The 14,248-nt window shown below is 40.6% G+C and overlaps 2 protein-coding genes across 3 annotated transcripts in view; both read right to left on the minus strand.

Annotated features, from left to right (window-relative positions):
- Positions 1-14,248, minus strand: part of LOC115106942 (troponin T, cardiac muscle-like) — a 309,390-nt gene that overhangs the window by 72,259 nt on the left and 222,883 nt on the right. The gene's annotated exons all lie outside the window — the stretch shown is intronic.
- Positions 8,882-13,349, minus strand: LOC115106943 (troponin I, slow skeletal muscle-like). Its single transcript, XM_029630192.2, has 5 exons — positions 12,014-13,349; positions 11,271-11,402; positions 10,122-10,211; positions 9,642-9,818; positions 8,882-9,309 (listed from the first exon to the last, which is right to left on the minus strand). Exons 1-5 carry the CDS (start codon positions 12,077-12,079, stop codon positions 9,229-9,231), a joined length of 546 nt encoding a protein of 181 aa, XP_029486052.2. The 5' UTR covers positions 12,080-13,349; the 3' UTR covers positions 8,882-9,228.

The following is a 14,248-nucleotide window of genomic DNA, read 5'->3' on the forward strand; positions in this document are numbered from 1 at the left end:
TTGAGAGGATATTATGAACAGCTGTCGCACATGAACCTCTTTACATAGAACTACCAATCCCTTTGCCTTTTCCAGCCTTTTTAAACACAATGTGTCATATTATGCATCATGGAAATAAAAAGAAAACCGACTGGTGGGAGTCAATTTGCACTGCAAGTTGAGAAATACAGAAGTATTATCAAGGTTACATTTTGTCATACATTGACCAGCCAGCACAGGAAGGAATCCAAATCAATAAACAGCACATTCCATTTGTTCTGTAAGAACCACTGAAGAATGTGAAAAACGCTGGTACACCATCCGATCAAAATGTAGGTTGGAGATGACCAACTTCTGCAGGGAAACAGAAAAAACAGGTAGGCCTGAGTTCAGTTGCCATGTTATGCACACTGTTAAGTAGACTATTTTGTTGTCTAAAGGGTATTCTCTGCATTCAGGAGGTGGCCCTCCACCTAAACCCCTCAGTGCTATAGCTGAATGTGTGTTTAGCTATCTGTGTCGCTCAAATGTGACCATCTTGTGCATTAGAGAGGGCCAAGCTGCTGTGCTTTTGAGGGTCAACGAGCAGGACAATAAGTAGGATTTAAGCTTCCTGTTGAATTTCAAACACTTTTGTTCACATTATATTCTGATTATTTTTTTTTTAATTGGCCATAAGTAAGCTAAACTGAAAACAATAATTATGTTGTTGCAGCTCATCTCTAGCTCCTGCGTCTGGCCCAGCGTCTGAGGGGACCTCCACCTCGCTGTTGATGCAGGACATCCATCCACCAGCAGCTCCCTGGAAGGTTTGGTTCCAACAAACTACGAGGAGGACATTGCTCAGCTGCAAAGGGAGAAAATGTTGCGCTTGCTGGAAGAATATTACTCTCTTACAATAAAAAAGCTTTAAAAATTATATGGCGTGTTTATTTGTTCACAGTAATCTAGCCTATACTTAATTGTTAGCCCACTATGGCATGTCTGTATTGTGCTTTCCAACTCCTTAGGTTAAAGTTCATCTGTAGCCAGTGGCGATTTTACCATGTAAATCATGGTGTGGCAAAAAAAGTGGGATGCATGCCAGCAAAGCCAAAAATACAACACTAAACAATACATTAATTGCACTATAATGGTGTCAAACGGTGCCCACAAACTGTTAAGGTCTACATGAAGCTGTCCCAACAGCAGAGTTCCAACAGCAGTCCCAACACCTTACCACTGCTACACCTGGCTTTCAGCAGAGCCTTGTCTGGCAGCAAAACAGTTCATTCAGCCTCATTTACTGCCTTTAAAAAAAACATAGCTGATATGGCTGACTTGCTTAAACAAATGTGGCTTCTAATGACAATTGAGATGTATAAACTATGGCATAATTTGACGACAAGCTCATAAGATGCAATCCGTAATTTCGATTAAGACATTAATGAGCGAGAGACGATGGACATAGTCAATATAACTATTTGTTCAGCACTTTTGAAATGTACAGAATTCAGAAACATGGGCCGTTCTTACAGTATACTACTATCAGTAGCACTGTCAAAGATATACGCACACACTGGCCACAAACGATGTGTTTACAATACCGCGTTGGTGAAAATAGACCAAATTATTAGGGTGAGGCACATGGGCTACTAACAGCTTACTACACAACATACACTTAGTATTACTTTCTTCTCTACAGTACACATATTCTCTCTGGCATCCTACATCATTTATGAAGCAGCATAAGACATTGTTGGACTCACGTTGTTGTGATGTGCTTGAACAGGAAAGTGGCGCGGCAACCATCCCGTCTATTGCACATTACTATGTGGTAGACCATCCTTGAGCTGTGATGCACCTCTCCATGGAGCACATGAAATCTCCTCTTCCACTCTCCTATTCCCCTTTCTACCAGGCTCCTTGGGATCTTGTGAGCCCTCCGGATAATAACATGTTTACATGTCATTTTATATAGATTAACATTTGAAATGTTCTGAGATAAAAATCCACTAAAACAAATGTTTGGTCTATTGCCTCACCTGTTTATAATTGAGCTGAGCCCCGGGAAGAGGTCGTAGAAAAGGGGTCAGCAGCCATCTCCTCTGGGGTTACCCCTTGTCACCAAGCAGGTGACATCCAGGGGGAACAACATTGCGCTCAAACAGCATGTTGAGGCCACTCTCATTGAGCACTCCGGAGTCATGTGTAGACCCAGGCCAGTTGGCTACAGCGTCAAGCAACATATAGACTGTATTAAAAAAACACTTGGGTGTTAATACTGTGGTACCGCCTTCGATTGATGAACGTGTCTTCATCCATGTGTTGGGCAATGATTTTGATGTGGGTACAATCAATGACGCCAACAACCCCCGGAAAACCAGCGATTGGCATGAAAAAAAGCATGTTTTTGAAGAATCTGGCGTTGAGTGGTGGGAGAATCAATGAACCGCCGGATGATTTGAGGTCCCGTAAGTGCCACCAGGGTTTAACAGATTGCTCTGCTCACAGTAGTCTGTGATGGACCCAAATCATCGCTGTTACACCGTTGCATTTTTTTCCTTTTGCCAGGAAGTGTAAAGTGAGGATTACTTTGATGTCTGCCGTGAGAGCACATGGTCGTCCAGTAGGTGGAGAAGTAGCATCACGGACAAGGTCAGTCACATAAAGTATCCTTATCTAACCAGTATATTTGGATTAAATTGCCATTCTTAAACTTTTTTTAAACATCCCTCCTCTAACTAAATGTGCGTGCTTTCTTTCGTCTCCATGCACCCATCTTCTGGCAACTCCTAACCGGTTAGGACACTTCTCAAGCTCACATCAATGCACCCTGAGATATGAGTACTTTTATGTCATAGGAATGTTGAAAACATGCTCTTACTCCTATGCCTAAATGTACTGTGGACGGTTTCCAACTCTGAGACGCTTGATAACTACAGTCCCAGATCCCAACCTGAACTAATATTAGACGTCTAAGCGAGGGCTCTCCAACCCTGTTCATGGAGAGCTACCATCCTGTAGGTTTTCTCTCCAATCCTAATCTAGCACACCCGATTCTAATAATTAGCTGGTTGATAAACTGAATCAGGTTCATTACAACTGGGGTTGGAGTAAAATCTTCAGGAGGGCAGCTCCCGGAATAGGGTTGGACAGCCCTGGTTTTGGCTAAGTTTCATAAGTTTGAACATCACAGTATAGTACGGCACAGTTTAATACAGTAGAGCACAGTAGAGTACAGCGCTGTACGGTATGGTACAGTACAGGACAGTATAATTTCATTCGGTAAAGTACAGTACGGTACAGTGCAGTAGAGTTTATTAGGGTACAATACAGTACACTATACTTTTATTTTCTTTACTTTAGTGTGCTCTACTGTATTGTACTGTGATGTGCTCTACTGTACTGTACTGTACAGTATTTTTCTTTACTGTAATGTACTGTACTCTGCTGTGCTCTACTGTACTGTAATCAATCAATCAATCAATCACATGCATTTATAAGGCGCTTTTACATCAGCTGATATCTCAAAGTGCTTACACAGAAACCTAGCCTAAAACCCCAAACAGCTGAAACTGGATCAGCAGTATGACTAGATGGACTTGGGATGGGGACAGCCAGGAGTCATCAGGCCAGGTAGTTCTGAGGAATGGTCCTAGGCCTCAGGTCCTCCGGGATGGGAGAGAAAAAGAGAGAGATGGGAGAATTAGACGGAGCTGTACTGTGCTGTCCAAACTTGTGAAACATGGATGTCTATGATTGGTTCAGATTTGTTCAGGTTTGGACCAGACCAAATCTGAACCAATTATAGACGTCTTTGTTTGGGTCAAATATACGCCGGTCTGGACGTCTGAGGACGTTGAAATCAAGGCGGGTCCGGACAGGACCAAAAAAAGACGTTGCCGTCTGTAAATGCTTAGTGGGTTGGTAAGGAGCCTCCACCCCATAATAAAACAATAGAGCCAGTGTTCTGCAGATGGTTATGAGATAGCAGAAGGGCATCTCTGCTCTTTTGTTCTCCTCTTAAAACAATGATATTATAGACAAAGGCTGTATTTAGGCAAGTTAGGCCACTGAACCAGAAAAATACAGTACATGCATATTAATTCTCTATTGTACATGTTAAGTCATAATCCATACACTTACAGTATAATAAATATGTTGTGTGTGTGTGAGTGAGTGCCACTTTATGTGTGTGACAAAGTGTTTGTTCGTTAGATTTTGTAATGCTCTGTATGAACGGAATTCCAATCAACCTTTTGCTCACATCGGACAAATCCAGCAAACACAAAATATGATTGTTTGCTCCCTGCGTAAATCGAGAAAAAGTCCCAGGTGTTTAACCTCAAGGTAGAGAATTCAGACAGGCACATTTCCCCTTCTCCTTTACTCACAAATTCCTAGCCCCACAAATCCCCAAACCTCCACTATTTTCATGCAAAGCCACTCTCATGCATAATTTGATTGCTTAAAATATGATTTAGCCCCAGGCATGTTAATACAGTAGTTGTTTTAATAACATGGAGCTCTGCAGGCTGTTGTTGTTCACGCCATAATTACATCATGATCTCAGGTGCTGGTTTATGCTATATCAAATCAAATGACATTTTATCGGTCACATGCTTCGTAAACAACAGGTGTAGACTAAAAGTGAAGTGCCTACGGGCCCTTCCCAACAATGCGGAGAGATCGAAAATGGAGAAATAATAGAAAAGTCAAGCACGTCATGATAAAAGTAGAGTAATGAGAGTAATGATAACTTGGCTATATACAAGGGGTACAAGTACCGAGTCCATGTGCAGGGGTACGAGGTCATTGAGGTAGATATGTACATACTACTAGGAATAAAGTAACAGATAGTCAATAGTAGCAGCAGCGTATGTGATGATTCAAAAAAGTTGGTGCAAAAAGGGTCAATAGTCCGGGTAGCTATTTGGTTAACTTTTGAATTACCTCTACAGGATTGGTGGGACGGTTGAGCTAACGTAGGCTAATGCAAATAGCATGAGGTTGTAAGTAACAAGAACATTGTGGAAAGGTTGTTACAAAGTTGTAGTGGATTTGGTGTGCTTAGCCTCAACACAAGCATGGCAAGTGACAGCATAGTAGATGAACAAAAAAGACTCTGTACTTGAAAAATGTGTCACATTTTCATTCATGAATGAACACTGTAATTGAACCAGAAGTTCTAAATGAAACTGAATAAAGCATGAACACAACATCCATCCATGTGCTTAATCTCCCAAATCCCTCACAGCTCTCGTGAAACCCAAGCCCCTTCTGTGGATACTCGTTCTTTTTTTTTAAAGCTGCATGATAAATTCGTATATGGGACTGAAGATATCCCTGCTCCATCCCCCCTATGACCTCCCTCTATGGCTAATTTCCACTCTGCATTATATCAAATGATTTATTATGATCAATTACATGTAGCGTGTTACGGGCCCACAGAGAGATTAGAAGGCCTAGCGGTGACCCACCTGGCTCAGGTTCCATCTCTTCTACATGTCAAGGTGCACCAGAACACATCCCTGGGGGACACCTTCATCCCCAGCTATAAGGCTAAAGCACATACAGCGAATCCATCTTACTTACATCTTCAGCTCTATACCTAATGTAAACTTGAGCCTTCATGCCCGAATTGGACAAAATTGTGGCAGAGAATATAAAACGTTGAACATGGAATGTGGTTGAATAATGTTAGTTGTTCCCATACGTTACAGTGGAGTTTAATAATGACGCCGCAGTTGTTGACTAATCTGACATAAATTAGGGTGTTTTCACATATAGTCCACTTTAAAAGAACCAATCTCAGTCCTTTTTAAAGTGAACTCTGGGGTAAAGAAAAGCCCTTACCTTTGAATGAGTACTCAACTCTTTTGTCAGTTCACCTCACCTATTTTGTGGGCCGAGTCCTCTTTGCATTCACATTGCTATGTTTAGAAAATAACTAAGATCGTTTTACAACATGCATTCTGGGTTTTTACAAAGTGCAGGACAAACCATTCAATCAGAATGTGTTATCGGACATCTAGATATACCTACTTAGATTTTGGAAGCTAATAGACTGCATTTAGTTAAAATATGAGACATAATAATTGCAATCAGAAGATACTATTAAAATGTAAATGTGATTGGTAACAGAATAAATAGCAATAGAAGGACTGCAGAATAAATAATACTGTAATTGTACACTCAAGGTAGGCTACTGCCCCTTTAAGAGCTAGAATAGATTTTGTACCCTGTGTTGTGATTAGGTTGTCTTCTCACATTATTCAAAACACACAATCAATAAACAGTTTATGAATCTCTCTTAACCTATAGATCACATATTGCAAACAAATAATCTGAACTAAAAACTCATTTTGGAATATCTGCGCGTCCTTGACAATCGATAAGCAATATCCATAAACAGCACACGTTTTTTTCCGCGAACCTGCAAATCATCATCTTCTCTCTTTAGTGGCACCAATGTGAGGGTTTATGGCAGGGGAAGCGGTGTTGCAGTAGTCTAGTGTGTGGTGCGGGAATAATGAAAAGCGAACCTCTGGGAGCTCTGTGTTCAGAGCTTGACCTAAAAAAGAGAGAACCGGACCGCGGAATTCAAGCGCACCGAATTCAGACCACCTCTCGAGATGGTTTCAAATTCGATTCGCGTCAGGGCTCTTTTGAGGTGTCGGAGTTCCTTTGAAGTGTTCACACTACACAACATTTTTTTGCGAACTGATATCACAAACATTGTCTGAAAGGGGTCAAGTGGGAAAACACCCTTACTTAACTCGTGATGAAACGGGACAATGGGGTTTATATCATTTGAGGTATGAAGCCTACGCGCAGGTGCATCTTAAATCACACGAAGCAGCACAGCCCGTTACAGTAACTGAGCCATCTCCATCCCGAGCAGATGGGGAGCCATCACCATCACCATGACAAGGAGGAGGCTTCAGAGACGTCTGACGCTGCATTCTTAAATCACATTGCATAAAGATACTGTCAAGTTTATTAAGATGCTGTCAAGTGTGATGGGCCCTGGCACGTGCCCAACATAGCCTATCCTCCATAGGAAGCCAATAAAACATCCCACTAACTCAGGAGGATGACCACTCCTCCACACATCTGCTGAGTTTGTTCTCTTTCAGCATGGGGTTCAGGTCACTACTTTCATTGGGCCTTAAGGAGCATCTCCCCATGGCCCTCTGGTGATCGTGCCCTGTCGACTGATGCCCATAAATGGCAGCCTGGGTAGTTAGTTCTGACAGAATGATTTCAACAACCTCCCTAGTGGGTAACCCTTGTTTATTGTCATTTAAGGAAATGTCACTAAGTTGGTATAGAATGCATGCATTTACAGGGCGACTGAAAGGAAATATTACACAGGCAAGGATTGCCAGACATGGAAGAGAGAGCAATGAACTACTTATTTTATAGCGAAGTAGATTTCCCACACTTCAATGTAGCCTAGCCATTTATTGTATCTCACAAGCCTGGCCAAGCTGTCTATTGATGCTGTATGAGCCCATCAAAGCGTTGCAGGCCGCTGCATGTTGAGCAATTCATTTTAATAGCAGCCCTTTACACGTACTCAAAGTGGATCTCAAGCCTGGTTTCTTGATTTTTTTTTTCAGTCTAGAGTGACACACAGTACAGCAACAGACAATACACCTTTTGAAGTCATTCCTGCAGTCCAGGCAGAGAAAGGTCACGTATAACATCGTGTGGGGATGTTTGAAATTACCACGGAGCCCGCATCTGCTTTCATCCAAAACAGGGCCGTCGGCTAATCATAAAACGTAAAGACGACTTTATTAGAGGAGTATCAGCAACCCAAAGAATCACATTGTACAGTAAATATAAACGAAATGGATAGAGTGTCTCTGTCTCCCACAACAAATGGGATACCGCATGTTTATAGTTTTAGAGCCCCTGTCAGACATTGTAAATGTTTACTCCCATCACATTTGCCTCGACCATTTTCCTACCAGCACAAGCAAATGTGTGTCATGCCAAAGAGAGCTGTGGAAAGGGTTAGGGACAGTAGCTGTCCTTTATCACAGAAAAAAAACTATAACACATCACTGCCATATAAAAATGAATGCATATTTGCAGAAGCGTGCTGCTTGACTTCCCCCAACCTTTGAAGCCCGATGGCAGGTTACTCACCTATGTGTGTCTCTGTACCATCTGTAATGATCTGCAGAGAGGCTGCGTTGTTCCATAATGCCTTTCCCTTCCTCTAGCCAGCTCGTTCTCTGCCAAAAACATCGCCTCCCCTCTCCAATACAGCTCTATGGACTTAAGACACTCTTATGACTGGTTTTATAGGCCATTTGTAGCAGCGTATTGGTCGCAGTATGGTACCCATTTTAGAAAGCGCTTATGTTTATGTCTGCTGAATTCAACCAGTTTCGTTCTCTTTATTGGTATAATTCACCGGAACTACACGACTATTCAAACGTCTCCTTACTTTGCTAGTAGTCTTTGGCCCAGGGGAGATTGTGAACATCAAGATGATTACTGACTTTGCCATTGATAACCAGAGATCAGTGGTAGTGAATGATACCCCCAGGTGTCATTTGTAAGCACAAACCACCCACAGGTCAACTTTTAAATGAAAGGGTAATGCTATAACACACCCTAGTGGTGATAGGATTGAACTGAAGTGACAGAGGTGAAAATGGCAACCTTGGTTAAATAGTACAATAGCTTGTCTATAGTGTCACCCACAGTCTGAAAGGAGAACTGCTCTTGAAAATCCAACACTACTCATTGAGTGGCTTATCCATGTAATTAACAGCATCTACACTGTATGTGTTTTTAAGATTTTCATATTGCATTATGGCAAAAGTAAACAACATGAAAGAGAACCAACTTCATCATATTTAAAAAAAAAAAATCATAAATATTGGCAGATAAACCAAAACAGAATAATTGGTGTTTTAATCAACTGGAATTGAATATTTACAAAATGAACTAATATGATGAGTATTATTAGGTTGTTCCACATTTGACTATTTTCTCTTGATAGGAATCAAAATCATGTAGCCCACACCAAATAGTTTTTAATAAAAATATTGATTAGTTCTCAGAGTCTTTATAGTTCCCTCAGTCTTTAGTGTAAAATACCTCACACTTCATACTTTCCCCCAAAACACAATCTCACTGCAAAAAATATATTTTTCGGGAAAATCCAAAATAAAAATGAGTAAACAATCAGGCAATGCAGCCGCAGATCTCTACAGAGCCAGTGCATTTACATTTGTAACTGTTTTAGCTATTGAAAAGCTTCTTTCTTCCCTCCATTCCAGACATGGACTCCACATTCTTCCGCCAGTCACCTGGGTCCACTTTCTGTGAAGAGAATGGACAGTCCTTCAAATGTAACCAATTAAGAAAAACATCTTATTTACAATGACGGCCTGGTTGCCATGGTCACGTACAGTATGGATGATCAAACACAACTCAGACACGGCAAACAAGACCAATGAACTCTGTATCTTGATCAGCGTCACTTGAATCAAACCTTTACTTAAATGTGATGAATTATTTGGACTAAGTACCCATTGGTACCACGTGTTTGTGTACATCGTACAAAGAAAACTCAGTGCCAGCTGAAACAGAGCTGTAAACTATGACATTACCAGAAGCCATTGTATGTTTACTTCTAAACTTCCCAGTCTTACCTCCTCTTCCTTCTTGTCCTTCTTGACTGTCTTCAGGTTGGACTTGAAGTCCGCCTTGGAGCTGAGTTTGGCCTCAGTCAGAGCCCCCAGCATAGCGTCAGCAGACTTCTTGACCTTCTTGAGGTTAGGTCTCTTCCCCCCTTTCAGCTCGTTGATCTTTGCATTCAGGTCCACGAGCTGAGATGTACATACAGCCAAAAGGTTCACTCTCCCGTACCCTTATAAACTAATAAGCATGTTGCCATTTAGGGTCTTGGCATTTCAATGAAAATCAAAATGCTTTTATTTGAAAGAGAAAGCATTTTGTGGCACGTTTGGAACTTGTAGAATATTGAAATCACCAATAGAAGTCAGCATAAAAATGGTTGTCTTCAACGAAATACACTTTGAGGCACTTTCATAGATCTCAGGTAACTTCAGGTAACTGTCCCAAGACTGACAGCGTAAACTCATTTAATTTACATGACAAAAAAAACAAACCTCTTTCTCATTCTTGAGCACTTTTGCTTCAATATCGTATCGTGCCTCATCCACTGTGTCACATTTCCTGTGCAGTTCCTTACAGAGCTCCTGTGAAGAAAAAAAGACTCAGTCATCTATAAACCACCAAAGACTGTTGAGAAAGTACTGTGGGAGGATGCATCAAACAAACTACAAAAGCCACTACTTTAAAATTCCACTCACTCATCAATGAGACAGGTTGAAGGGTGCTCCAATTTTTATTTGGACACGTCTAAACAAAAATGGAGATGCTGTTCTTTACCAACAGCACACCAGTGAATAAGTCCAGACAATGTAAGCTTGGATGGCTACTATATGCACACCAAATAGCATCTTATTCCCTACTACTTTTGACCAGAGCCAAAAATGTATAAAGATATATCTTGTTACAATTAAAAAATACTCTAAAGACCAATGTATTAAAATAAAATAGCGAAAACCTTTTCAAGGTACATAATGAAAACACAGGTAATTTAAGTATTGTCAAAATACATTTGCAACTAGACGCCTTCACTACAACAACATTATCAGTAATGGTAACATCTTTATTTTATTCATTTTCTATGATTGTGATATGTGGTTGTTTATCTACCTTAGTTGAATGCACTGACTTTAAATTACTCTGGAGAAGAGTGTCTGCTAAATGAGAAAAATTTTAAAAGAAACAATTGCAAAGCACACTGGGTATTAGTTTTGGCCTTGTTTCGGGGGAGGAGCTCATTACAATAATTCCCTGCATGCTTTGCAAGTGTTACTTTTTGGACATTTACATATTTACATATTACCAGACACTTTTATCACACCATAGTGCCAACAGACTTCTGATACCAATGCAGGTTGGCCAAAAAATTGTGAACCACTATAAAAAAAACGATATTTTTACCAAAAAAAGTACCAAAAAAAAGCAGGTCTCAAAAGTACTGTATCTTGTTACAAAATCCATAGGATTGTAGTTCAGGCCAGTGAAATACAAATGACAAATTTAAATACGGCCCATCTCTGACCAGAGCCATATACACTCAATAGAAGTGCAAGATGGCGCCGACAGAGATGGTCGCCTCGCTTCGAGTCCTTAGGAAACACTATATAGGTACTTGAACCTTGGGCCTTAGAGTTATGTTAGTGTACCTGAAGCTCTTGCACAGATAGGCCGGAGAGTTTCAGCGGTGGTACTCTCTCGCTCAAGGTGCTTTCCCTCTCCGTCACCTTGTTGCTTAGCTCCTGGACCAGCAAGACCCCAGCTTTCTTCAGCAGTTTTTGCTATAGGGAAACATAGCTGAACAACTTAATGATAAGACAATACAATTGATAGTTCAACTGATGTGCAAAATGTTGTGCTTTCAAGTGTTTTTGGACCTTTACTTCAGTTTTGGTGAACATGATTTTCAAGGCACTTGTATGTTGTTGGTGTTGTTGTGTGTGTACAGATGTAGGATCTTAATTGGATCATTCTTTGGTGCTGAGAATTTTGTGATTTACATAAATTCACTGAAAACCCACACTAGCACACAGTTATATTAACAATATTGCACTTTTCATCCAGCCTACTTTTGTCAAGGTAATAGCCTAACCACCTATCAAGCAACATTATGGACTAAAGCAGGGGTGTCAAACTCATTTTGTCCCGGGGCCCACATTCGGTCTTCAATGAGGTCCGGAGGGACACACTGAAAATGTGTTATATTTCCTCACCGTCAAAATGTGAACATTTTGGGCCGGATCCAGATTATTTGCTGTGACAATATGCTGTAGGTCAAATTAAGATCCTACATCTGAACATGTGTACGAGTCATACGCAGCCTGCTAAACGTACATGTGCCATCAGTACTGTGAATAAAGTTTATTTTTCACTTCCATACAGGCCGACCTACCTTCAGCAGTAACCTGCGAGTCGCTGAGTACTTTGTCTTTTTCTGGAAGAGAGAGAGATGAGACATAACAGGTATATAATAGGCTCATTAAAGTCGCTAATGATGTTAGCACATCTTCATATGTAGGTAGGCTCATTCATTACAGTCACTGATGATGTTAGCCTGTAGTCATATGTGGTCTCTATTATAGCGGAGCTACAGAGCAAACAACCGCCTGTCTCTGTTGATTAGGATGAGCTGTGGTTCCTAATGTAATATAATGTAATGCTCTGCCACCATATCACCAAGGATTCATTGAAGCACAGTCTTCGAGAGCAAGGGGCTCATTTCTACTGTTTATGTGGCTTGGTATTGATACCAAATGAGTCCTTCTGTGTTGCTCCAGTGGTCTTGGGATCATTTGGATGATTATCAGTTAGCCTGAGACAAATGGCCTTGTGACACGACAATTGCTCAGCAATTGCTGATAGATTATAATGTCTAACTTGTTAAGTCGCACAAGCTGTTACCAAGATGCCAGTGTGGCTATTCATTAGCATGACATGCTAACTGCCTGCATAGCATACAGTTGAAGTCGGAAGTTTACATACACCTTAGCCAAATACATTTAAACTCAGTTTTTCACTATTCCTGACATTTAATCGTAGTAAAAATGCCCTGTCTTAGGTCAGTTAGGATCACCACTTTATTTTAAGAATGTGAATTGTCAGAATAATAGTAGAGAATGATTTATTACATCTTTCATCACATTCCCAGTGCGTCAGAAGTTTACATACACTCAATTAGTATTTGGTAGCATTGCCTTTAAATTGTTTAACTTGGGTTAATTGCTTTTGATTTTCCTGTGATGTCAAGCAAAGAGGCACAGAGTTTGAAGGTAGGCCTTGAAATACACCTCCAATGGACTCAAATGGTGTCAATTAGCCTATCAGAAGCTTCTAAAGCCATGACACCATTTTCTGGAATTTTCCAAGCTGTTTAAAGGCACAGTCAACTTAGTGTATGTAAACTTCTAACCCACTGGAATTGTGATACAGTGAATTATAAGTGAAATAGTCTATTTGTAAACTATTGTTGGAAAAATTACTTGTGTCATGCACAAAGTAGATGTCCTGACCGACTTGCCAAAACTATATTTTGTTAACAAGAAATTTGACTAGTGTTTGAAAAATGAGTTTTTTAATGACTCCAACCTAAGCGCTTGTAAACTTCCGACTTCAACTGTATGTATACAGTATCAAAAGGACTGTTACAAAGGTTTAACTGTGCACAACAAAGCTAAGTAATCAACGAAAGGGCAATTTTAAGATATTAGGCACAACGAAAGGTATGAGGGGGGAAAATATGTCCAAAACTGACTTACCGGTCTTTTTCAACATATTGCAAATCAAACAAACAAACAAACAAACAAATCGAAAGAAGACGTTATTTTCTGTCCCATATTGACAACATTGCCATAGTTGTGTGATTGATTGAAAGGCACAGAGTGTGACAGTTATCGACTCACCCCTCAGACATGGCTGTTCTGGTTTATGAGTACTGCTGGGGAGCCAACATAGTTGTGTGATTGATTGAAAGGCACAGAGTGTGACAGTTACAGACTCACCCTTCAGACATGGCTGTTCTGAGTACTGCTGGGGAGCCAACATAGCTGTGTTTATTGGCAGAACATTCACATCATATGGAATGTTTCAGAGATGTAAGAGTCAATGATTCATACTAGGAACAATTATCACATATGAAAATAATGTAATAGTTTACCATCACACATGTATTAGACTTGTGATTATTATGAGCTACTGGGTGATAATCAAGGTCCCCCACAAGGTCCTCATGTCCTGACTTGGATAAAAGAGGCTGACCTTGGCTCTCTTATTACCCAGAGAACAGGGGTTCACTGTCAAGGTTAATAGGGTCCTTGGATGGAATTGTCTGATGATGGAGAACGAAGAATGAAGGAGAAAAACGTTTGAATACTCAAGATCCCTTTTTTCATTTCTCCTTACATTTTCTCTGCATTTCTCCTCTCCCCTCAAGTGTCTGGTGCTATACCCTTGAGCCATTATCACCTTTGGTGCTAGCGTGAGCTACTGTGCAAGGTGAGATTTTGACAAACCAAGGGCATTGTTGCAGTATCTGTTGCACCAGGCCACCAAATAGCTGAGGTCCATTGAGTAAAAAGGCTGTCTGCTTTAATGTCACCATTGTGACATTACAAGGAAAGATCAAACTTGT

This window comes from Oncorhynchus nerka, linkage group LG23, assembly GCF_034236695.1.
Source record: "Oncorhynchus nerka isolate Pitt River linkage group LG23, Oner_Uvic_2.0, whole genome shotgun sequence".
NCBI lineage: Eukaryota > Metazoa > Chordata > Actinopteri > Salmoniformes > Salmonidae > Oncorhynchus > Oncorhynchus nerka.